The 25,015-nt window shown below is 37.9% G+C and overlaps 3 protein-coding genes across 7 annotated transcripts; 2 read left to right on the forward strand and 1 right to left on the reverse strand.

Annotated features, from left to right (window-relative positions):
- The first annotated feature begins 1,134 nt into the window (after nt 1-1,134).
- Dpit47 (DNA polymerase interacting tpr containing protein of 47kD) lies at nt 1,135-3,085 on the forward strand. The gene is made up of 6 exons (XM_089082926.1): nt 1,135-1,535; nt 1,809-1,980; nt 2,068-2,260; nt 2,348-2,625; nt 2,698-2,862; nt 2,933-3,085. The coding sequence occupies exons 1-6, from the start codon at nt 1,259-1,261 to the stop codon at nt 3,015-3,017; spliced, it is 1,170 nt and encodes a 389-aa protein (XP_088939052.1). The 5' UTR covers nt 1,135-1,258; the 3' UTR covers nt 3,018-3,085.
- A 1,089-nt stretch (nt 3,086-4,174) lies between these two features.
- On the forward strand, nt 4,175-19,226 carry LOC105422921 (uncharacterized). 2 transcript variants are annotated; one of them, XR_016140768.1, is made up of 8 exons: nt 4,175-4,669; nt 9,250-9,506; nt 9,751-10,568; nt 12,535-12,804; nt 16,782-16,970; nt 17,314-17,449; nt 17,928-18,171; nt 18,287-19,226. XR_016140768.1 is itself a non-coding variant. In XM_011632500.2 (7 exons), the coding sequence occupies exons 4-7, from the start codon at nt 12,582-12,584 to the stop codon at nt 18,064-18,066; spliced, it is 687 nt and encodes a 228-aa protein (XP_011630802.1). In that variant the 5' UTR covers nt 4,175-4,669; nt 9,250-9,506; nt 9,751-10,568; nt 12,535-12,581; the 3' UTR covers nt 18,067-19,226. The 2 variants fall into 2 exon arrangements, 1 of the variants encoding a protein (XP_011630802.1); XM_011632500.2 differs by having other exon boundaries at nt 17,928-19,226.
- eIF3a (eukaryotic translation initiation factor 3 subunit A) lies at nt 18,571-24,978 on the reverse strand. 4 transcript variants are annotated; one of them, XM_089082925.1, is made up of 6 exons: nt 24,581-24,978; nt 21,031-23,682; nt 20,953-20,970; nt 20,560-20,873; nt 20,103-20,350; nt 18,571-19,971 (listed from the first exon to the last, which is right to left on the reverse strand). In XM_089082925.1, exons 1-6 carry the CDS (start codon nt 24,627-24,629, stop codon nt 19,875-19,877), a joined length of 3,378 nt encoding a protein of 1,125 aa, XP_088939051.1. In that variant the 5' UTR covers nt 24,630-24,978; the 3' UTR covers nt 18,571-19,874. The 4 variants fall into 4 exon arrangements, with proteins under 4 accessions (XP_088939051.1, XP_088939049.1, XP_088939050.1 ...); XM_089082923.1 differs by having other exon boundaries at nt 20,103-20,252; nt 20,283-20,350; nt 20,953-23,682; nt 24,581-24,976; XM_089082924.1 differs by having other exon boundaries at nt 20,103-20,234; nt 20,265-20,350; nt 20,953-23,682; nt 24,581-24,976.
- Between the last annotated feature and the right edge of the window lie 37 nt (nt 24,979-25,015).

Consider the following 25,015-nt stretch of genomic DNA (forward strand, 5'->3'; position numbering starts at 1 on the left):
AACTAGCATATAATATAATTAGCATATAATATAGCAATTCTTATTTGAAATTAATATTTTTTTTTTTAAATCGAGCAAGAAAAAGATTTAGTTAATGTGGGTTAGTCTAATATCGATGCAACTGGCTACTGATTAACTACCTGATACATAAATGCACTTTGGAAATAGTTTGAATTATTTAGAGTTTAGAATTGATCGGTTTGAATTAAGAGCTTGTTATGTATAATTACAATACAATCGATGATTATAATGTAACAACAGTAATTGAGTCCTTATTGTGTATTAATCTTTTTATTTATTAATTATAAAACTAATTCTAATAATGTCGATCTTGAATGGAATTTTTATTAAAAGAATGGGGAAAATTAGAGAAGGAATAAGAAAAATTTATCAGAATTTACCATAAATTGTATAAAAATTATTTCAGAAACTTGTATCAATCATTCAATCGTCAATATTGTCATTGTACGCTGTAAAAGGTTAGAATCGCAGATTAGAAATTCGTTTACAAATCAAATGGCAGTTGTAAATACGAATTGAAATTTGAGAAATAAAGTATTATAAAATTTCGTATATTTTATTAACCGTTACAAATTTTAATATCACATGAAATTTTTGATTTCTGTTACAAACATAGATTAGTTTATTTTATTTATTTTAGATTAGTTTAAACAAAAACTCAAACCAAATTATAAACTAGTTATTCAGTTATTTATCAAATAAATAATGAGTACATTCATTAAATTGTATTAATATAATTAATTAAATATGACATGATTATATGCACCACTGAATTGTATGTTTCTTTAATTTCTGATTTTATATTTTATAATTTGACTTTTCCGTCCTTGTTTTTTGTCTACATTTCTATAATTAACACAATGATGTCCAATTAATTATTTCTATTTCTCTATAATTTTTTTCTCTGTTCTTTCTATTTAAACTTAAATATTTAATTTCATATCATTTAATTAAATATATATTTAATATATATTTTAATTATTTAGTTTTATAACTGTAAAAAAGTGCGTCGAAACGCATGTCAAAAAGTGAGTTTAAAAAACATATAGAATGCACAGCCAGCGCCATCTTCAGATCCTGAGCAGTCGGTAAAATCAAAAATAAATTATCATTTACTATTCTCTTATGCTCACTGTTCTCACGTGAAGTTCAAGGCAGATCGGAATGAATTTTGAGGTTATGTTTTGCGTATTCGCATTTGTGTCTATGCGTGCAATACTTTCTTTGTGTAAATAATATGCAGCGGACCGGAGAAGTCAATGAAGAGAAGAAAACTTGGACGGAAGAGGAGCGTTTGGAGCTTGCCGCGAAATTAGATGCCGAACTGGATGAGTACATAAATAGTTTAGAAAAAAAGAGTTATACGGAAGGATGGCCAGAGGACAGGTGGCAAGAGGAGATGGAGAAGCATCCCTTCTTCATGAAAAAGGCGCCGGAACCCGGCGAAGAACTGTCTCCTCTGATGGAGGGACTGCAGAAACTCAAATATGGAGAAGATGAGAATACTCCTGAAGGTATGTCATTCTTCGATATTAGATTAAATAAATTAATTGGTACAATTTATCTTTAATTTCATTGTTAGTGTTAAGCTAGTAATACATGGAAAAGCAGTAATATTTTAATAGTAAGCAAATCGATCCATTAAGTTGAAAATTATTAAAGATGTAAAATTATTTTAAAGATCTTGAATATGATTGTTCAATTGGTTCACTGCTTGAGTTTTCTTACAAGCAAAAGAAGCACGTTACTTAACTCCGCTATGAAATATTCATGTGCAATATTTGCAGAATTGGCAACCAATTACAAAGAAGATGGAAACTTTAATTATAAATATAAAAAGTATCGTCTTGCTATTCTTAGTTATACAGAAGGGATAAGAACCAAATGTAAAGATAATGATTTGATGGCTCAACTTCACAATAATAGGGCTGCAGCACATTTCATGTTGCAGAATTATAGGTAAATGAGCCTTTTGATAGATCTTATTGAATAATTGAGGCTAATAATAAAGCTTTTGTATTTTAATTTAATAAAAGTTATATTTAGATCGTGTTTAAATGATTGTAAGCTGGCCTTAAAGTTCAAGCTGGAATATCCAAAGGCTTTAAGTCGAGCTGCTACTTGTTGTTTTCACGTTAAAGATTATACTCAATGCATTGATTTATGTGAACAATTTCTTAATAACAATCCAAATGATAAAAGAATATTGAAATTAAGAGCTGATGCTGTACTTGCACAAGTAAGCCATCTTAATAAGATCAGATATAAAACCGACTTATAAAAGCATAAGTTCTTATTAATGCCAATTGTTTTTTTGCTCTTGAAGAAATCTTTGCAAAGAGATAAGAGGAAGCAAGAAAGAACAGAGAAAAAATTGGAGAAAGAGGAGGAGAAATTGTTGGAAATAATTCTAAGAAGGGGTATTACTTTAGAACTAATGAATGCCAAACAAAAGTTAGAATTGAACGATTTAGAGCCGCAATTACCGCAAATAGCGCTATGTAGAGTGCATCTCGAGGGAGATAAGCTCGTGTGGCCAGTGATGTTTTTATACCCAGAAGCTCAGCAAACTGACTTTGTACAAAATTTTCACGAAGATACATTGTATGTTCTTTCTATCTGTTAAAATATATCGTTAAAATATTTTTTATAAATATTTTTTATTATCTTTTATAGATTAATCGATCAGTTAATCGAAATGTTTGAGAAACCTCTTGACTGGGACGTAAAACATCGTTATACTGTGAACAATATAAACATATATTTCGAAGGCAAAAACAAATGTTCCGTTCATACAGTAGATGTTCAACTCACGTTAGGCGAGATATTACGAGACAAGCAGTAAGCATTATCGATATTTATAAAAAAACATAAGGAGATTATATATTTAATATCCAAATTATTCTTTCAGGTTTGTAGTTCGCGGTGGTACGCCAGCTTTCTTGATACTCGTAAAATCCAGTGAAGCAGAAGAACGTTTCTTAGCAAATTATTGAATCAATGTTATTATGTGTATATACAATAATGTATGTTGATGATTTTAAAACAACATTGACGAATAGAATTGTAAGTTTTATATATTTTCACATAATATATATATATATATTTTTTTTATAAAAAAGTAATATATACAGAGATTTCTTTCTTACAAACTCACATATTTTGCTTCATTAAATTTGGAGCGAATATGAAACGAATATGACTATACTCTAAAAAGCTGTGGATTAAAAGAAAAAAAATAGCTTCCCTTAAAAGTTTGGCCTAATACGGAAATTCAGAAAGGCTTCCTTCCATGTGAAACGTGAACGCGCGAGTGAAAACACGGTTAAAAATTCGTAGGAATCATCTCTAGGTCTCGTAAAAAAGTAGAATATAAATGTACTTTTTAAATCGGTTTGTGATAAAAAAAACCATCTGTTTGGTGAAAGAACACATATGCCCCAGCTCCCCTTTAGCTTGAAACGCCCGCACACTTATTCATGTACATGGTTAAAAATTCGTAGCGATCGTTTTCTTTTATACAAAAGAATAGCACTACCATTACATTCTCTCCTTCATGAGAAGAAAAAGTAGCCTTACGAGCCCCGGCCCGGAAGAGCACCGTTCGGGAACACCCCATGTGTGCGAGCAAAAACGCGGTTAAAAATTCGGTGCGGTTATCCCTGCGGTTTTTTTTTTGCAAAAAGTAGGAAAGTAACTTCTCCCAAGAATTGGAAATCAGGAGGAGAAGATAATTTCCTGGATATTATGGATCAACAAGAAACAGTTTTCCAAGAGTCGTAAGGTCGAAGGAGGAAAAAAATGACTCTTTAAAAAAAATTTTTGTAGGATTAAAGGACCAGGAAGAGTCTTTCTATTTCAAGACTCCCCACGAATCTTTAACGGCCTTTTTGCGCGCATTCACATAAATTCTCTACGATAAACTATTTACGAACTCAGTTTGTTCGGGAAAAGAGGATTTTGTTTTCATCTTGTATTTTTTTTTTTATAATCGTTGATGCGGTCCAAGAGAGGCGTGAATATATGAGTTATACAAACATCGGTAAAGAAGAAAGAGATTTCACATGAAGCACATATTAATCATTTTTCTATCATTCATTCAATTCGTTTCAAATCGTTTTTTTCCTTTTTAATAATCGATCGCTTCGAAAAGAGAGAGAGGAAGAAAGGAGGCATTTTCCTCGGAAATTTATTCTCGTCCGATCGTTCTGCAAAACGACGGCGGGATCGGTAAGCGGCAGGGGGTCGTCGATCGGAAGGTGGTGCCACCTGCAGCACCTGTCCACGCCAGGTGGGAATAAAGAGAAGGAGCCGCAGTAGCCTGAAATTCAGTTGAGCCGACGCCGTGGGACACGTGTTAACGTAATCTCTTTACTACGGTAAGCACCGCGAAAATTACATTGAACTCGCGACCGGTTTGGTGCTCGAGACGTTGGCGGTGCGTAAACGGAGGGATTTTACGAGGGGGAACGCGAGGAAGGTGAACGCGTCGTAAGGGCCGTCTTGATTCAGGACCTTCAGGTTCGCCGCTTTGTGAGATAGAAAGAGAGAGAGAGAGAGAGAGAGAGGGACGGACGCGACAAACGGAGGGACGCCGCGACGGAGCAGGACGGCGGAACGGGACACAGACGATGCTGAAGCGATGCAGGTAAAATTCCTCGCGTTATTCCTGTTCTTCGCGGGAATACTCGCGGAAATATCCGCCTCGCGCGAATCCCCTTTTAATACATCCGGCTTTGTTTCGTTAGCGCGCGACGTTGATCCGCTGTGTCGCATCTGCGCCGAAATGAGCACCGAGTCCTGCGGGATAGACAGATCGGCGAACGCGAGGAAAAAGCCGCTTTATATATTTTTAACGGGGAAGGCGAAACTAATGGTTTGCGTTTCATAAATTTTTCCCGATTCTTCGGCGCGCGCTCATATTTCGCACGTTGAATTATGACATTCGAATCGGGTATGGTATTTATTTCTTTTAATTATTCATAACTCTCCGCGATTGATTTGTGTTTTTGTTCTGTTTGAAAATATATTTATTAATTTATAGAGTTAAATGGAGATAATGGATATATTAGATTTTTTAAAGTGTTTGATTATTAACATTGTTTTCTTTGCAATTTATAATATTTTAGAAGGAAGAGATTATTATTGTATCTACTGTGTTTATAAATCAGCTCATCTACAACTTCGTTCTCAAATCCGGAGATGTGTTAAAAAAAGTGATGCTGGGACACTCTCAAACTTTCTCGAGCCTTTGCGTAGGCATTTTTAGTGATCGATCGTTTGGAAAGTGTATCTTATCTTGAAATTGCAAGTAATTCAATTACAAAAATTATAAACATATAAATTTTTAATGAACGTGATTGTACGTGAAATGCAATTAAATAATTAATAGATTCCTATTAGGCAACATAATTCATTTCACAAAGATATTTAATATTGAAACGTATCGAATGTGTTATTTCAACATATATATATTTCAACATATATTAATCTGTGAATCATATTTTATATCTAGAAAGAAAATTCTGTGTTATACACGCGTTATTATTTAATTTTCCAGACGTATTGAACTCGATGAATGGCAAACCGATTTATTGCAATTTCGAAAACCGATACAAATGGCATCGCTTTCGCGCATAGTTCGTCGATTCGCATTCGCGTCGGCGGCCGTTGTCTCATTTTTATTTCGAAATAAAGCGAGGAATGCGTAATGATAATGAACCGATCTGCGCGGGATCGGTGTGCCGCGGCACACAATGCCATTAGTACACGACAATGGGGACTATGTCGGGCATTAAATTATTCATGGGATAGCTGTTGCGCCGCGCCGCGCGACGACCGGCGCATCGCACAGCCGCGCGTTTCTCGCTGCGTGACAAAAGTTTTGCATTTGAATGCGATCTCGCGTTACGGTGCGATTTCGCAAAAATTGAAAGCCGCGAGTTCCACCCGGTAGAGCCGTCCGTCGGACCCGGTTTCTGGGTCAAAACGGACCGCGGCATCGGCGCCGGGGCCGGGATCGATTACGTGCCGGGGGGCCCCACGAAGAACCACGCCGCGGTCGGAATTCGCGAGTCTCGAAGGACACTCGCCGGGGAAGAGAGCGACACTCCGTGGTCGACTGCGTGTCCTAGTTTCGCGCAGGACGCGCGCCAGGCCACCACGATGCATCTCTCTGCCCGATACCCCGGAGGCAATATATGTCGAGGGAGTTGCGTCACGCGAGGCACGCATCGTATGGCAAGAAAAATGCGCGAGCGGACCGACCGCCGAACCGGTTATAACGACGAGTCAACATCCAGCGGATCGCGGACTGGGAGAAAGAAGCCTCCTGCGAGGAGTATCACGTTCGAATCGCGTTTTCTCCGTAGAAAAACGTAGCACGCGGAAGATAAGAAAGACTCGATCGCTTTACATCTACAGTTTATTTTTATTTTATTTTATTTTTTTAATAAAAATAAACATTTCCAAGGCTTCAATAGCTTACGAAGGATATAATTGACCTTGTATTTTTATATTTACTGCCTTATTTAGAATTGAATCAACAAATTTTTGACTTGCCGTTTGTCCCAATTTTTCACCCTTCAAAAATCAGGAACGTAATTATTACTGTAACAAACAATTACGCGTGCAGATTAGTGAGACAATAATAAATTTCGGAAGCGAGACTGATGTTTTTGCACGCGGGAATGTTAACTATTTTCGAGAATAGCGAATATTCATTTTACTCTCTCGCAATCGAGAATCACTTAAATTTGATAGAACGTCACGACATCTCCGGTCGGCGAAACTCGCTCGAGTGACGAGTTTGATTTCGCACGGAGACAATCGGGATCGCGCAGATTCTGGAACTCTCTCTTTGTTTCCGCCTCCCTCCTCCGATCCGTCCGTTTCTACTTCTCCCGTAGGCGACGATGTTTCACACAACGCGTATGTAGTCGCGACGTGACACAGTCTAACGGCATTCACCCGACCTCGTCAACCCGTTCCTACCGTGTACGCGTGCATTCCTGCGTCTTTCTCGCTCTTACGTCGCTCGTGATAACACTTCCGTCACGCGTGTGCTCGCACAATCGTTTGTCATATCGCGACGGGTCATACGAATCCGACACGACCAAGTCATGTCAAAACTCATTTTATCTCGCGGGCCACGCGAACAATTTCGCACAATTTTACGTCGACGCGATGGCTATGCATTTTCAACATTCACGTACCGGCATCTCGGATTTGGATCCATCCTCGAACTCGTTTTGATTTGTGAATGCTAAGAAAATCTATAACTCGCGATCATGTCTTTGACAGCACATCTAAAATCCAATTTAAAAAAAAATAAAAAAAACCCCGTGACAATTCGTAGAAATGTTCACAGAACAAAATCGAGGGTAATAATAAATTCCCTTTTTTTTCCCTGCATTTAATGTTAAATCTATTCGAGAACGTTTTATTCTTGAATTCCGATTTGTCTCTCGTTTATCTTATAAAAATAGAGGACTAAAATTTTCAGAGATTAACGGTCTGATTTAGCAGTAATTGAGCAAACTAACAAAACTATGTTCGTATTCCGCATAGTATCGCTCATTTGAGTTTCTGTGTAATATTGGAATTTCCTCCCCTTCCTTCGATCGAATATTAACTACGTCACAGTTAACGGAGATAGCGCGGATAGTAATGGTAAAATACTTGTACATTTAAGTCGGACTTTAATAATATGCAGTGGCGCGGATGCAATACGTTACGTCGCGACAATTGCTGCTCCAGTTCCGTCAAGAATGTTGCAGGACAGCATTATGCATGAACCTCGACTTAAATTCATTCCGCATTTTCCGCAAGATCGGTAAATAAACTAAAGCGATATAAGAATAAATGTTCACAGTTTACAATTTTGAAATAAAAATTGCAAGTGTCAATAATTTCTAAGAGAAAAAGAAAAACAACGACTTTCAATCAATAATTTCAATGATTAATAATTTCTTTTTTTTTTTTTAAATTCTCTTAACTGTTACGTGTTTATTTCTCGAAACGATAAAGAACAAAAAATAAATTATTTAGAACAGCTTGCTATATGAAAAATTAAATACAGAGAATATTTTATTATTTTTCTGCTAATTTAAATTGGCCATTTTGATCCTTGTAATCTTTTTCGACAATCTGCCTCAACAACAATTAGTTATGATATATTTAGATGAAAAATATATGAATATAAATTGTGAGATACTAATGGCTGGTAACAAAATTTTTTGCAACAGTAATGAAGCACACTTGGGAAATGTCGGATGCCAAGGAACGGTTATTACATTGCGTCTCTTAAATTTTATCGTACCGTTAGCGATTGTCCTGCCGTTGCCTGGTTATTACAGATCATTAGCAATTCGTTTCATTTTATTTTAACGTTGAGAATTTAGCAGTAAAATCCAATGTGAGACTGGTTTGAGCTCGAGGAAAATACGAAACTCTCCGTATCTTCTCCGTTTTCTGCATCCTCAACGAAATTTCCTCATTCCATTTCGCGCGATCTTAAACGAAAGGCTGCTTGGCAGATTTGTGTATTTTTGCTCTAAAAATATGCGCCGACGCTCTCTGACTTTTCAATTCAAATTTAGGTCAATGCGAAATGAAACTCTATTTTCCCAACAGTCTTTCTCAGCTCCTGTTCATGTTGTTTGTCAATTCTGTACTTGGAATTTTCATACAAAGGCGTTACTTTCGTAATGCTAAAACTTTGTTTTTCTGTCTTTTGCGATATAAAACTTTGTGAAGTTGAAAGAGAGAACTCAAGAAAGAAATTATTTAAATTCTAAATATGCTTATTTAATAGTTGTTACTTTTTGTATACTTTTGTTCTTAAACTTTCCCTATTCTTCGTGGAGAGAAACGTCCTGAAAGAAAGTACACGATCGTGTTATCATTAAAATAATGCGCTCGTGTAATGCATATGTTTATGAATTTTATTTGGGACGTCGAGAGTAAAACGCGATACTTGACACTTTCGATATACCATAAGCTATAAAAAAATAATCTTTGAGATTAGAAAATAAATGTCTCGCGTTACTTTCTAAGAAGTTATTGTATCTCAACGGAGATTGATGCTCGAGAGTGTACATTTCTAATAAAAATGTCGGTTGCCATATTTCAACTTCATATATTTTATTCGCCGCCATTTTATTCCTACACTTCCTTAATGCAGCACGAAACTAGTGTAATCGCCTAATGTACTGATTTCTTTTACAGTTGACACACCGCGAGATCTCACGTGGTAAAAAAACACGCGTCTCCAAGATAAGAAGTCCCGACGTCAAGCGGTACTCGAGGTGGATTCTGAAGCGCCGACGTTTCAGAATCCCGAGGAATCGCGCATAGTAACAACGATTGGAGAAGGAAGAAGGAAAGGAAGAAACAAGGGTATTATCACGTGATAATTTAGGTGACACACGGTGGAAGGAACGTTGCCTCCGCGCTGAGAGAAACTTCTCGAGCGACGAGTTAAGGTGAGGAGAATCCTCCTCTTCTAACTTTGCAAGCCACGAACCGTCGAAATATACGTAATAAACGATTGCGGCGTTATCCACGGCCGAACGGTGCTCCGCAATCCACCACCTGTGGCTTCTGATAACTCCTCTGATAAAGAGAGAAAGAGGAGCACCGTGACGCCGCCGCGAGGCCTTCGACTTTCAGCTCGAGATTAACGCTAAGCTCTCATTTTTAAAGAGTACTCTCTTTCCATTAATCCAGGTAGACATACTCCGCGAGTTGCGAGGGAACATTCCAACCGTATTCGTATATTTGAGAGACGATCGATTTTCCGCTAAGAGAGGAGGAAGATGTTAAGTCTCCTTTACGATTTAGAGCACTTTTGAAGACTCCGAGCGATCCGCTGAAAACGCCGAGAGAAGATCTGTTCTAAACGGGAATTGAAAGAGAAATCTTTTCAAAAGCGAGATTAATTTGTCCTAATTTAAAGATCTGCCGGCGGATCAACGCGGAACGGAAATCACTGGAAATCACCGATTCTCGGATGATTAAAGAGATCATTTCTTCGAAAACGCGTTAGAAAGCGCGTCGTAGATCTTGGAAAGATTCTGAAATTTCCGAGGGAGAAGTTTAACGGAGGTGGGACCGGCCGTGACATCCCTCTCTTTCTTTTTCGTCGTGAACCGTGGAAGGTAATTCGCGAAAAACGGCGAACCACTACGGGGTGCACTACGCGAACTCGTACGCGTGCAGCAACGGCGCACCGAGTGTGTACACCAGCACCGGTTGTTGCACGAATATCAACGGTGGCGGATCCAACGTGCAGCAGCCGCAGCCCCACGAGGATTATCGTCCGATCTACTTTTACGTGGCGCAGCCCTATACGATCCCGTATACCTTTGCCAAGAGACCGAAGCCCGCCGCGTCGTCGCTTCTAAGGGCGGCAAAGCCGCGCGGCAACAATTGCCGCGTCAAGTTCTCCAAGCGGCTCGGGAACGCCGACTTCTCGCAGAAGGTCAAGCAGGGCGAGTTCTCGCGGAGTCTGAACCAGGTGCACTTCGCGGAGAGTCAGGGTCAAGGTAACCGCACGTTCCTTCAATGGACTGAGAGAGAAATTGAAAAGCTCACTTTCAAACCGCTTTAAATTCCTGTTTCTAAAAAATGCTTTATGTATAAACCGTCGACGTGTATTTTTTACTTCTTTTTTTATATATGATTTTAAGCGGCTTAAAGATAGCTTCTCAATTAATTGTTTAATTCAGTCGTTATTTGTATCATTTTTTTTTTTATTTAATTCAGATTCTTTCTGATGAATTAATTTAATTTAATAAAATCGATTCTCCTGATGAAATGTTCGTAACTCTGTTGGCGCACTGTATTTATGGCTACTTAACGCTTCAATAACGTTTTTCTCTCAATGATCTACTATGCATAACTTTCGTCGCATATTAAATTACATATTTGAGTTATAATTGAGCATGTACATGTAAATTGAGCTGTGTATAACATGAATAATGATTGGAATTAGTAGCGAATTAGAAATCATCTTGTCGTTATCCTCAGAAGTGTCAAGTACGACGCCTTGTACCGGTCTTTTTCTTTTATCATCACTTCTGAAAATTGTTTTGTTATTTATTAAATAATCACATTGCGTTCGAAGTACTATACTTCCTTGCGGGTACTTTCTCCTCAGTTTTACATGAGGGTTGCACGAAATATTAAAGCTTCGAGCGCTTCATTTTCAAGACGCTTTCACGCCCGCGGATTTCTTGTAGCAGGCCGGATAATTGTTGCGAAAGCGGCATAGTTTCTGTGTGGCATAATTTAAATAGCGACTGTCGTCAAGTAGATTGCCGATGCCCATGCAAAGAGCGTCTCGTTCTTTCTCGCGCGCGGAAACACGAGCACGAGCGTCTCTCTGGTCAGTTAAACGAATGGAGAAAACACATCCTAGAAGAGAAAGGAAACAAATTGCATCGATGCATAGTGATCGAAAGCTGAAAAAAATGTGACAAAAGTCAGTTCTTCTAAAAACAATAAAATTGAAATAATTCTAATTAAATAATATTTAAGAATTTAATAATATTTAAAGAATTTATATAGGTCAGGGAAATTAAGTACATCTCTATGTACAACTATAATTCTTTGTTTGTATACATTTTGTTAAATTTAACGTCAATCGTATTCTTCATTATTCCTTGAATTACTACATTTTTATCAATTATTAATTCTTCCGGACAGCTGCAATGCGAATAGCTAAGGAATTTTCTCAGGTCAGAGCAGAAATGCTGTTTCATTTCGTTCGCGCGAGAAGGATCGAAGTTTGCTCCGACGTTAAAAATTTGTACTGTTATTCCGACGGTAGCGGCTTCCATCGGGAGGTTCTCATGTATGCGGCGTAACGCGCGGATGATGTTAATAAGATGCAGCGAGGCGAGACTTTACTCCACGCAGAGATCGCGAAAACGTTTGCTTTCCGCGCTACGTACGGGATACAGGATGAAAAGCGTTCTTTTTACTTTGGCACGAACGGACGGAGGAAAAATGTGCATTCTACTCGTTTTTTTTTTCAGATGAATACTTTTATTGTATCCGTTGGACAATCACGATTTTGATATGCTTAACAATGCTTAACAAAGTGAGAAGATCCGTTCAACATAGTTAGAAAAGGAAGCGTTAAGGGACAGAGGTGACTCAGGAGATATAAGAGATTAAAAAAGAAATTTTTCCACCAAGTATTCCTAACAGCTATTGATAGATAAAAAAATTTTAATCTTTATTTTAACTCGATATTAATAGAAAGAACTTTGAGTTTCTAAAGTATTTATGAAGATTGATTTATAATCGCGAAATCATGTATGGAAAAATTGCAATTGTAATGTATCAATGGTATCAATCAATAATAATCAAATCATTTTCAATAAGACATACTTGGTGATAAGAATCTTCGCAAATTTTGCATGATAAAACACTCAAAATCATTAAAAATTTTTGAACATTTTTTTTTTTTCCTTAATACATTCTCGTGACTCTTCTACTCCGCAGTGCTCGCAAGCTATCCGAAAGCTGGACCATCATCTCGTGACCCGAGGATGACGTCGATGTTCCGAAGAGGTACAATCTTCGCGACCTTCTTCCTGTCATTGTTGGGCGGTGGGCTCGTCTGCGCCGCCCTTGTAACGCAGCACTGGGTCGAGGCACGACCGTGGAGAACGCCGAATCCTCAGGAGAGCGCCGGCAGAGTTCATTTCGGATTGTTGCAAGGCAAAAAGGAATTGAACGTCGCTTATGGATGGAGGACATACCACGTGTCCGGTATGTCGGTTCCTTTCCGCCTTTCTCTTTGTGCAACATTGATTGCGTTTTGCGCGTAATCACTTCGATCTTTCTCCCGGTATGACAGCATATCGTAACCTTGAGTAGTATGCACATCGATTAATGGTTGTGTGTGTTCTAATCGGAAAATTGATATGTAACCTAACTACCGTTAGCGTAAGATTTCAAACTACGTGGAGTTAGTTGCAATGTTGCAATGTTGCAATAATATGCGAGGTATCTCATAACTTGCGATCTTAAATATATATCAGATAATAGCGATAATAGTATACGCTAGAAACAAGTTTATAGAATGAGGTGTTTGCGCTATAAAAATCAATCGTTTAAGGAAAAGTCTGTTTTACGGGAAAAATATATAAAAAGATTTTATAAGAAAATTCACATAAAAGAACATACAAGGAATAATTACTTCTCACTAAATTCTACAATATAAATCGAGAAAAGTCGTTCATTTAGTCGAGAACGAAGAATAAGATGGATAGTCGAATATACTCAAAATTGCTTTTTTTCCAAATTATCTTCTTCGATTTCGAGGATACCCAATCTCGTAAAATAAATTCCTGCCAATTCCTTTTAATGCCGCTGTTTTTCGTCAGAATTGTCCCACCGGGATTAGCCTACTAAAGCGATTATCTCGCGATAGCTTCGTAAATCGTAACGAGAATTGGGCATTGTACGATTATGCTGAACACTTTCTGAACTATGCTATTCAAATGACTCCCACGACGAATTACGATCGCACGAAGATATCCACGAGAGAAAGGCTCGCGGATGATGGAACATATTGGTATGAGGATAATAAATCTGCGATTGATAACCGAATGCATTAGAGTTCTATTCGCTGTTCGACGATGCCTGCAGTTGATCGCGGACGTGCGATGTGCATGCGTGTGCGATAAATCAGTGATTTGATAATCGTCGTTAAATTCGTTCCATTGATTTCGCGTACCGATCGAAATCGATTGCGTCGCTGATGGACGCATCGCCGCATCCTTTGTACCAGATGCTCGGACTATTGACAATAACTTTCCGAAAAAGGTGTAAAATTAACCAACATATTAATGAAAAATTTCAAGCCGAGTCTTAGTAATTGTATATTTTATTGATGCGTGAAGTTTTACGCAGTGCGGTCTAGTTATTTTTAAGATAAGTGAATGAAAGCAAAGTTTTCTTCAGGATGTTATCAAGCATAGTCTCGCAGTGAAATTGTTTTCTTTTTTAATTATCTTACATATATATTTTTTTAATCGGGATCATTATTACGAGAAGGAACTGTTATCGGACTACAACCAACGTATAATGGCGGTCGAAGCACTCAACTGGAAACATCCGCTTCTCGTAGCATCTTAGAATAGTATCTTCATAGATTTGCATTTAAAGTTCGCAAAATAATCTTTTAAAAATATATATATATATATATATATATATATATATACCGTACAGAAAAGCATGCAATGATCATACAAAGAAAATACCAAACATATAAATCTTTTTTGTTAGAATTATGTTATTCTCTTATAATCTTAAAAATGTCACACTTGGAAATTTCTGATTACGCTTGCATTTTATCTCTTTCTCTCTCCCTCTGATTACAATACTGGCTTGTCGAGCAGATTTTTACTTTTCAAATTTTACGAATTATATTCTAATTCCGCAACTTTGCATATCATTTTAATCTCTACACCGCCGTGTAGAGAAATTGTTGTTAAGAAATTTGATCTGTCCCTGACTACTTCCACATCCGCCGAGTGCACTTTTGCGAAGCGGCGGTGCATTGTGCCACGCGCGAAAAAGATAAATTTCTTATACACAATGCATAATAATCGTGCCGATGAGCAAGCGACTTTTACATAGCTATTATGCCGTACTTCCGGAGAAGAACAACAGAATCGCTGGCACGCGCCGTGAGAAACATTTCTCTTTCATTCAGGCGGGTAATGGGTCCGAAGGGATACGTAAACGTGCATTCCACGTATCCCACCGAATATTCCTTTAATCGCAGCATTTTTTAGTCAATTTAGAAAGAACTTTTCCTCTAAAAATTGCGGCTAAAATTGTCGAAAGAAATCATTGTTTGTTACATCTTTCGAATTATTACTATTTAATTATCATGCCTTTATACATATTATATTTAAGATTCAAATTAAGATCTAATTTGAATAATTGTAATAACGCTTTCATCTTTTTGCTTGCAGAATCTGACAAAAAATAAAATTACTAATTTTTAATATGTCTTTAAGGTGAATAAAATTATTATATTAGATTGTTAGGGAGCGACACACGGTGATCTTTCAAGGAGAAATTCTCAAGCGTATTCGAGCGTAGCGTATATCTAAGAGTTATATATGCACGTTCAAATTTCTCTCGGTAAAACCACATGCACGTGCTTGCATGTTATCATATATATAACAAAAAAACCTCCAAGATACGAGACGTATATGCGGGTAACAATAGACACAGAACTAGTTTTAGCGTACAAAAATCGACGACCAAGCCTCGTGGTCTACTTTCACGTGCTCAAAGCATTGCTTGTATCATCGCGCGTTACTGATGCTGACCGCGGTAAGAGTATCGGATTCTAGTACGCGATCAGTTTTATACGGGCCAGAAGACAGGAGAAGAAGAAGAGAGAGAGAGAGAGACAGAGAGAGAGAGAGAGAGAGAGAAAGAGAGAAGAAAGAAGGAGCGGTCGATAATTCCACCTGATCGCGGTACATTCACAGTTTACACTTAACATTCTTTAATGCTCGATTCCACTAACGTAGATTAATTTTAATCTCAGTTCAACTTACTCTTCATTTTTTTCTAGTTCTAAGAATTAGAAAAAGATGAAGAGCAAGTTAAACCAAAATTAAAGTAAATCTACGTTGATGAAGTCGGGCATAAGTGCATTTTTTAGAAGTACGTTCCAGTGTGAAACGTCATCAAACACGTCATCAAACATTTTTTACATGTAAACAAATTAAATCTTATTCGTGCATTTATAAAGAGAAATATCTTAAATAAATTTTAAGTCTAGCAAAAAATTCGTAAGAATTTTAGAATCTAAGAATTTTAGAAATTTAGAGCTATAAGAATTTGAGAATCTCGAAATTGCAAAATTTGCGGAGCTTAACGTCGTTTTACGGTTCCTTGGTTTTTCAATTTCGGTCGGAGGAACGATTTTGAGGAATAAAAATGATAAATGCGCCATATCGGATTGTAACAACAGGAATATCACGACTACCGGGGGTAGATACATTTTTGAGTACTTGCGAGTACTTGAGTACTACTTTGGTGGTAGATGCATTTTCAAGTCGGCGATAGGAACTTGGCGGCCGCCTCCGGCGAATGCAATGATCCGTTATTCACGCCGTCGTAAGTTGAAATGTCTCGCGGAAACTTCGTCGTATCCTGGAAGCGTAATGCGCGAAATATTCCTACTTATATTCGTTCTTTCACTCTCGAGCGTACATCACGCCCGAATATAAAATGCGGTAGCGGTTGGCTTTTAGTTTCTGCGACGTGCAATACATCCGCATCAACGAGGAGCGTCGGGAGCAGCGGAGCATCCTGGATATTTACAAGTGTGAAGTTACCGAAGATATATTTTCATATAGCAAAGTTAATCGCTTGCGAGCTGGCTTCGTTTCAATTTTCAGACATTACGCAACGCTTGCGTAATTCTTATTCCCCGATACATTTGGAGAAGCAATTTAAATTTATTTCAGCAGCTATGCGACTATCGAAACGGAATATAGTAGTACGAAAATTGCGGAGATAAATGCGACGAGATAATATTAAAACAATATGCAATAAAAAGAAAATGATTGCAATGTTTAAAGATAAAAAGTTTCTTGCGAATATAAAAAAAAAATTATGACACCGTAACTTTATCGTGTTTAAATTAAATTTATCGTATTTAACAAAATCTTAATTCCGAGATTAAAAATTAATTTTAATTAATAATGTTTCAGTACCTCAAATGATTCGGCAGGATCCATCGGTGATGTCTTGGGCCCTTTGGATCGGTACTTTAACAACGACTTCGGCTGCTCTCATAGCGGCTGCGCTTGCTGCTCTTTTAGCAGTTTTAAATACAGCTACTTCACCAAGATCGAAGATTTTGTCCATTCCCGGCGTGTACTTTATAAATATGTTAACAAGTAAGTATTTTTTCAAGGACTCTTTTAATTAAAATTGTAAAAAAATAGGTCCCTTAAATTATTAACAAAACAAACATCTTAACTTTTCAACATATTTTGTGGATTGATCTTTTATTCTTTGTCTGTATTTATTAGTATTTATTAAATAATTTTCTTGTATCTCTGTATTTCTAATATGCCGATTTTAAACAATTAATTAATTTCCGTCAATAAAAATGAAATCGTATCATGAAACTTATATAAAAATGTTTATATATGAAAAATCAGATAATTACAGAAAGTATTTTAAGTTCATAAATAATACATTTCACGTGCAACACGGATTCTCGTGACTTATTTTCAGTGTTAATGTGCTTAGCAAGCACTTGTACTTGGTTAGCGCAATATTATACAAGATTATATGTCAATGTGCTTCCAAAGGAGGACATCGATAATATGTGGACCAGCGAGGGTTCCGCTGAGCTTGGTTATTCATTTTGGTAAGATACATTTTTTATATTTACGATAAAATATTAATTTTAAATTAAGCATTTACTGAGAAGTAAAAAAGTTTTCGTTGTTCTTACTTTTTATTATTCAGACGGATTAATATGATTTAAATTTTCTCATCAGATTTTTTTCGATTTTTGCAATTTAATTGCAAGTCGTTGATTGTAATAGTGACAGAGAAGAATCAAAATTGTTAGAGTGCTAATTAGTTTAGTGCTTGAAGAGAAAACAATTTGTGCAGATAAATAAGTATGCTATTCGAATTAGTTGACTAATGTTTAATTACAACTGTCGCATATTGCGTTTCTGTGCAATTAAAAAGAAATTTCTTCTTTAAATTAAAGTTCAGATGTGTACCTTTTACATAGCATGTTTATATTATTCTTGAGCTAATTACTGAATTAAATTCAGTATCCTGAAATTTAAAATAGGTAGTTTCTCATTATCTCTGAATATTTTTCCATTTAGGCTCGTGGTTAGCGCTGGCGTTGTGCACCTCATTAGTATAGCATTAGTCGGCTGGGGCTCAGGTAGAGAAAAGGATGATCGTTTGGAACCAATACCGGCACTTGAAGAGAAAACAGCCGCAGCGATAATGTTATACTAAATGTTATAATAGTGTTAAAATCTATTACGACCCTAAGTTAACATGTGTAATGTCAAATTAATAGTGTCTATCAAGACTGAACGAAAAATTAGCCGAGATTAAAAGGTAAGTAAGTAAGGCAGTAAGATTCTCGTTTACAGATTTGTGCTTTGCACAGTTCCTAGATATCTGCCAGATATTTGTAATCATTTATCTAAACACAATTTAATTTTTGTAACAGATATTGTGCAATTTCATCTCGAATTAAAAGATAAGTAGGTATAATGTTATAGGCGTAAAATGCGCTGACAAAGGACAGTATTTGCTGTGACAAATTAAGAATTGGAATATGACGATGTACATGTATGACATATTTGTGTATACATCTCGTCGTATTTTATGCATCAATTATGTTAGCTCATAGTTTCGACGATTAATCGATAAATTTAAGAAGAATATACAACGCGATCGATTTATAATTAAAAATTACGTGTTATTCATTTTACATGGCATAAATAGACGAAATTGAGCATGGAAAAACGCTTTATTATAGCTTAATCTATACATTAGTTTTTATCATTATATAAGGCCGCAATCTAGACAATTATCGTTTCAAACTTCGGTTAACAAATTTCTATAGTTGATAGTATAAACATTCGTATACAGATGCGTATGTAAATTGTGCTACGAATTAAAATGGTGTGCATTCTGTTATATCATTTTAATATTTCGTAGTTAATAGTTAAAATCCATTTGTCTTACATTCTTATTTAGCATTATGTTCTTGTCTCTTTTTTTTTTTTACAAAGGCGATTGTTTTGACTAGACTGGGCTCTTGTGAGAACGATAATATATATACATATACATATATATACATATATATTTATATATATTTATATATATGTTACTATCTATAATTCACTTAGTTAAGGATGATATTTCGTAAGTAAGCGTGGCGTGCCTTTTCTTCGAGACATTGAATCTTTAACAATTTCTCGAAACTGTTATTTCCTTATAAAATGTACGTATTTCACATCAATTCTGTGGCCGCGGCAAATTGTACATGGAACATATTATGAAATGTAAATATAATAAGTTTGCTCGAGAGTATATTTATTACAATGATGTCGCGGGCGTAATAATAAAACAGCGAACAGGTCATAGATCGTACATTTCTCGTATATACTTTATTTTCTTTATTACGTCGAGATCCTCGTCCTTATAAGTTATTTCACATAAATAGTCTTATGCGTATTATACGCAACGATAATATTTCATAGGTATGTGATAGAAAGAAAATGTACATTAGGAATCGTACATTTTCCTCATAAGGAAAGATGTGTGATAAGACGCGGGATAATAGAAAAGAATCTAATGGAGGGGTACAAGAGAATTTTATTGATATCTCTATACCTTCTCTAATTTTAGTCCTTTGAAACAAGATATTTTGGTAATAAAATGACATCTAACACTGTGCAAAATAAAAACAATGACGAATTGTCTGAAATATCGTGCAAACGATTTAAATTAAATATTTAAATCTCTATTGAATCGGAAATTTCGAACAAATTTGTCATACTTTCTATTTTACATAGTTATCAATGTGCTCTATTACCCCCACATATCTTGTTTCTCCAATTTTCACTATACATCTACCACTAAAGCTATTTAACATTACTTCCACTTTCTTGTCTGGAAGAATAAAGCCACGCACAAATAAAAATGGACAGACTTCCGTATTAGATTAAAAAGTCTATTCGTGTATAATATATCGCTCTTAGAGAATAGTAAGCTTATATAAAGTTACATGATTAACTGCGAGTTTGATGTTAGCGTCGACTGACTTTCGACCAGCCATCATCCTCTAATGGTCGTCTTCTCTCGTCAGATCTAGGCGGAAGTCTGTCATCTTTACGATCATCTCGTCTGAAATAGACAAGAAAAAAATCGAAGTTTAGATTAAAACTTAATTAAACAATCTATATTCACTCAAAATGTGTAAACTAAAATAACAGCTTATCTTCTTAATTTATTGTTATTACTAAATAATAACTCACTCGCGCTTGGGTGGATCTCTTGGAGAATCTTGAGGTGGATCGCGTTTCCGCCAGTCTTGATTGGTATTTCGTATTGGTTCATCACGACGATCGCGATAACCACTGCGACGATCGGACATTCTACCACGATCGCGATCACGATCACGGTCGCGATCACGATCACGATCACGATCACGATCACGATCACGATCACGATCACGCTCTCGATCTCGATCGTCACGTATAGTATCACGTGGAATTTCGCGCATCTGTAAATGCAATTAAATAGAAATATCATTAACAATACATACCTAAAAATACATACATATAGATATATAATCTATATAATCTATATAATATAAATATTAATAAATGAAGTAATAATAAAATTAATAAATTAATAAATTAAGAAATAGAAATTTTATATGTCCAATATTTTATAATATATGTAGCATGTATTGAAAAAACATATACTTACTCCGCGTCCATCTATTCCACGATCACGGTCACGGTCGCGGTCATCTCTTTTATCGAAACCACGGTTGTCTAATCTATCTCGATCTCTTAGATCGTCTCTATCGTAATTTTCATCTTTCCTCCATTTCTCCATATTGTCTTTCTTCCATCTATCCGAGTCATCATTTCTTCTCCATTTATCCGTGTCACGACGTTCTGGCTCCCTTCTTTTCCATGAAGAATCCTCGATCTTGTCATCGCGTTTCCTCCAGCGATCCGTTTCATTTTTAAGTCCATCGGAATCCTTATCAGGATTACGCCGCCATGATTCCATTGCTATTAGAGAACAGATACGAATTAAATTTTATATACATCTATAAAAGTATTTATCGGAAAAATATAAAAATGTACTTACAAGATTTAGGACCATCGCGATCGCGATCACGATCACGATCACGGTCACGGTCACGATCACGCTCGCGATCGCGATCATGATCTCTATCGGTACGTCGCCATGTTGAAGCCAACTCCTTATCTCTCTGCCGTTCTTCCTCCAATTTACGTTCAATCTCGGCTTCCTTGGCTCTGATAATCTCAGCTTGTTTGTTAAGCTTGGCTATACGTTCAGCTTCTCTAGCTTCTTCCTCAGCCCGTCTAATTCTCTCTTCTTCTTCCCTTTTAGCTCTTTCCTCTTCAAGACGTTTCTTCTCCTCTTCTTGTTTAATGCGCAGTTCTTCCAATCGTCTTCGTTCCGCGGCTTCCGCACGTTCCTTCTCCCATTTCGCTTTACGCTCGGCCTTACGTTCCATTTTGCGTTTCAACAACCGTTTGGCACGTTCCTCGTTCAACAATTTTTCAAATTCCTTTAATTTTTCCATGTATATGTTCCTACGTTCGGCCAAGATTTTCGCCAAAAAGATGCCGTGATCCTCTTTCATACGTGCTAAGCGTTCTCGAGTCGCGACGGCTTCCTGTCTCTCTTCGATAGCTGCAGCGATTCGTTCATCTTCTTGCTGCCGCCAGAGCTGCTTCGCTTGTTGCATCCTCTCCTGCACAGCCTTCTCCAGCAATGGAATCTCCTCGAGCCGTTTAGCACGCTCGAGATAATCGACTTTCTTCTCCTGAGACTTCAACTTCTGCTGCATTTCCCTGCGCTCTTTTTGCAACTCTTCAGCTTCTCGTGCCGCGATCTGCTCCGCATCCAGCTTCTTGATCTCATCTTCGTCTAATTTCTTCAGCACCTTCTGCCCATGACTTGTCTGAGAGATCTGCTGCATCTTCTCCTTAAGATGGCGATCTTTAATCTGCTGAATCTCACTCTGCTGACGCTTCCGCTCGCGCTCCTCACGCTCCTGCTCCAATCGTTTTTGCTCGGCCAGCATCTGTTGCCGCTGAAGTTCCTCCTGTCGGCGCATTTCTTCCTCTTCACGGACTGTATTTATGTGCTCGATGTACTCTTTTCGCTCCTCGATAATCTTGTGTCTACCCAAAATTCGCTGATGCTCTTTCATCTTAGTTTCATGATAGTGAGCTACCATCGCGTTGCGTAGTTTCTCACGCTCGAGCTTCTTCTTGTTAGGATTTATCACATTAATGGCACGGTGCAACACGGTCGCCATGTTCACCAATTGGCAGCGTATTTGTTCGGATGGCATCGCCTGTAGCACCGGACCGTCCGGATGATCTTCTCGTTGCGCCTCCGAAAGATCTACTCCGAAGTGAACACATGATTTACCGTGATCTATTCTGATTTGCATGTCATTGTAACGCACGCAATCTACCAAAAGACGTTCGAGGTGAAAGTCAGTGGTAAATTTGGCGAGTTCTAAGAGTCTGGAGAATTGTATGGTTTGATAAACTTGAGAAATCTGATGAACAAGACGCACGAGCGTCACATCCTGCAGGGCCGGGATGTACTGGATCAATGGGCTGTTCTCGTCTGCTTGTAATGTTTGAATAACGGAATCGACTCGGCTACAAAGTTCTAATGGATGGAATTCTACTTCCAACCACGAGTATAATTCTTGCAACTGCGGCGACGCGAGGCTGACAACGTTCAAACGAACGATGTCCTTCAACAGAGAGACACGTGTCGGCGGTTGCGAGAGACCTAGAAGAGTCGCGAGCTTTTGAGCTTTTTCTAATGGGCTCTTGTCGGTTTCTATAAAACGATCAAACTCAGGATGTGCGGATGGCAATGGTATCGACAATGTCGCCAATAATACACGGTTGGCCATTCGCTGCTGCTCCTCCGAGGACATGTTCTTCTTCATTTCACGAGAAAGTTGCAGAAGTTTAAACAGCGCGGCCGCATGAAACAGGTAATTGCCAGCCTTCCAGAAAACCATGGCCAGCTTCTGATAATAATTAGCCATCGTTTTTGGTACAGGTAATTTTTTTGACAGATTCATCATACCGTGCACGTCCTCCGAAGATTTAAAAGCTTCCTGCCATAATTCCATCTGTATTGCAGAATCTAATTGGTTTAATCTAGTTTCAAGATTCAACTGTTGTGTTTCCGCCTTATTCATAGAAACATTCGACACGAGCGGAGGCAGTTTACATATCTCTTCGAGGTGCTTTCGTAATTTTTCGCATAGCTTACGAAATTCAGTCTTACGATTATACTCGAGGCAAAACTGGAAGGCCATACGCGCAATATCGTGATAAAGAGTTTCTACATGCGCATTAGTTCTGAGCAACTCCAAGCATTGGCAGTACGATTCCCATAAGAACTTCACCCAGGGTGTTAAGATGGTACGATCGCTCCTGTCCTGCGCGTCTTCTCCGCTGACAGCCGACAGTAAAATACTTTCAGGTGTAGCGAGATTATCAAGATCGTCAATGTCGATTACTGCTTGCTGACTCTGCTTGCGTGCCGCATTTGTCTTTTCTTCAGCCATTCTCAAATAGCCACGTATGACATTTTCCAAACTTCCAACATTGACAGATTGAAACATATTTCGGTATTGGAACAAGCCTTCCTTCGCTATGTGAGACTTCTTCAGTTCCACACAAAGGTCCAGATACTTGAACATTATAGGCTCCAGAACAGATTCTGACCAGTTGTATGTCCATTTTTTATTACGGAAGACTTCTTGCAAGGTGTCTAATGCTCGAGCTGGTTTACCTACTTCTATGAATTCTGTTTAGAAAGAAAAAAAAAAACATCAATGTATAAACTATAGTAAAGCCAGCTATACTTAATTTAAGAGCTAAAATATATATCTTTTTAAACAATATAGATTTACATAAAATATATTATATAATTACTAAATGTATGACAAGATGCTAAAAGATATAAAACACTGATATAGTAATTTCAATTTATCAAAATTATCTAGCTACATTATATTACAGCTTCCTGGACTCTAAATAAAAATATCCAGTTGTGGGAAAAGGGAAGAAAAATTTTGTAAAAATTGTTATGGCACATCACTTAACTTATGTAACAAACTAGATGTGACAAAGTGATGCTACAAAGCACTTACATGGAAAACAAAATCAATTTACAACAATGCACGCGTGCAACATCAAAAAATGAAAATTACAAGATAAAATATGGTAGCAAATTCGGCCGGACCTCTTTCTAGGCCTCAGCATTCCCATACACGTCCCATATAACTCTATTAAACGAAAAAAAACGCGAAAATTACTTTACGTACAATTCAGAGAATTTGCATAATAATTTCAGTGTAAATCGCACAACCGCGGCTTTCCGCAGCTTCAACGGGCCACGGGGCTCGTTCGATGCGAATGCATATGGTCGTGAAAGAGGTAAAGCTCCATAGAAAGACAGTTAGGGCGGCACGTAAATTTTCCAGCTACTGTGCGGCGCGACAGGTCGATTCGTTAGAACTTCGAGATTATCTCGGCGAGCGAGAACCACGAAAAAAAAAAAAAAAAAAACCAAAACGCTTTGCGTGCGAACGCTCGGACGCGGTGTGGATCTTCTTTTTTTTTTCCTCGCGCGGAACAGTGGAGCTTGATGCCATCGGCCATGTCACGCCGTGTAGGACGTCAGGCGGAACCCCGCGGCTTACCGTTCGCCCGTTTCAGGGCGTTCTCGGGTCTCTGCCCGTAACGCGCCATGTTTCCTCGTCACGGCTGCGATTACAGCAACACCATAAACACCGGCAGGAGCTTCACGGCCGTCCGCAAGGGTCGTAAATCCGATTGCGCGCGACAACGTGTGCCCAGCACGTACCCTCGACCGCGTGTACCGGATAGGAGAGGCGGTCACCGAGAGGCAAGATGGCTTCCCGTAATACGTAAGTCAGGACCCGGAGCTGACGTCCGGGAGGTGACGCGCAGGTACGGCGAATTTCCCGTCGCGGAACGATCACGTAACCGACTGCGAATTACACCCGTTCCTCATGAAACTCTCGAAGTGTCAGCGACGCCTGTCCAATCGTCTGCGGCACTGACACGAGACGTTCACGGATCGACGCTCGATTCACGCGGTGAGAGCGAAACGG

Source organism: Pogonomyrmex barbatus, unplaced genomic scaffold (genome assembly GCF_055798465.1).
Source record: "Pogonomyrmex barbatus isolate J1 unplaced genomic scaffold, ASM5579846v1 scaffold6, whole genome shotgun sequence".
Taxonomy (NCBI): domain Eukaryota; kingdom Metazoa; phylum Arthropoda; class Insecta; order Hymenoptera; family Formicidae; genus Pogonomyrmex; species Pogonomyrmex barbatus.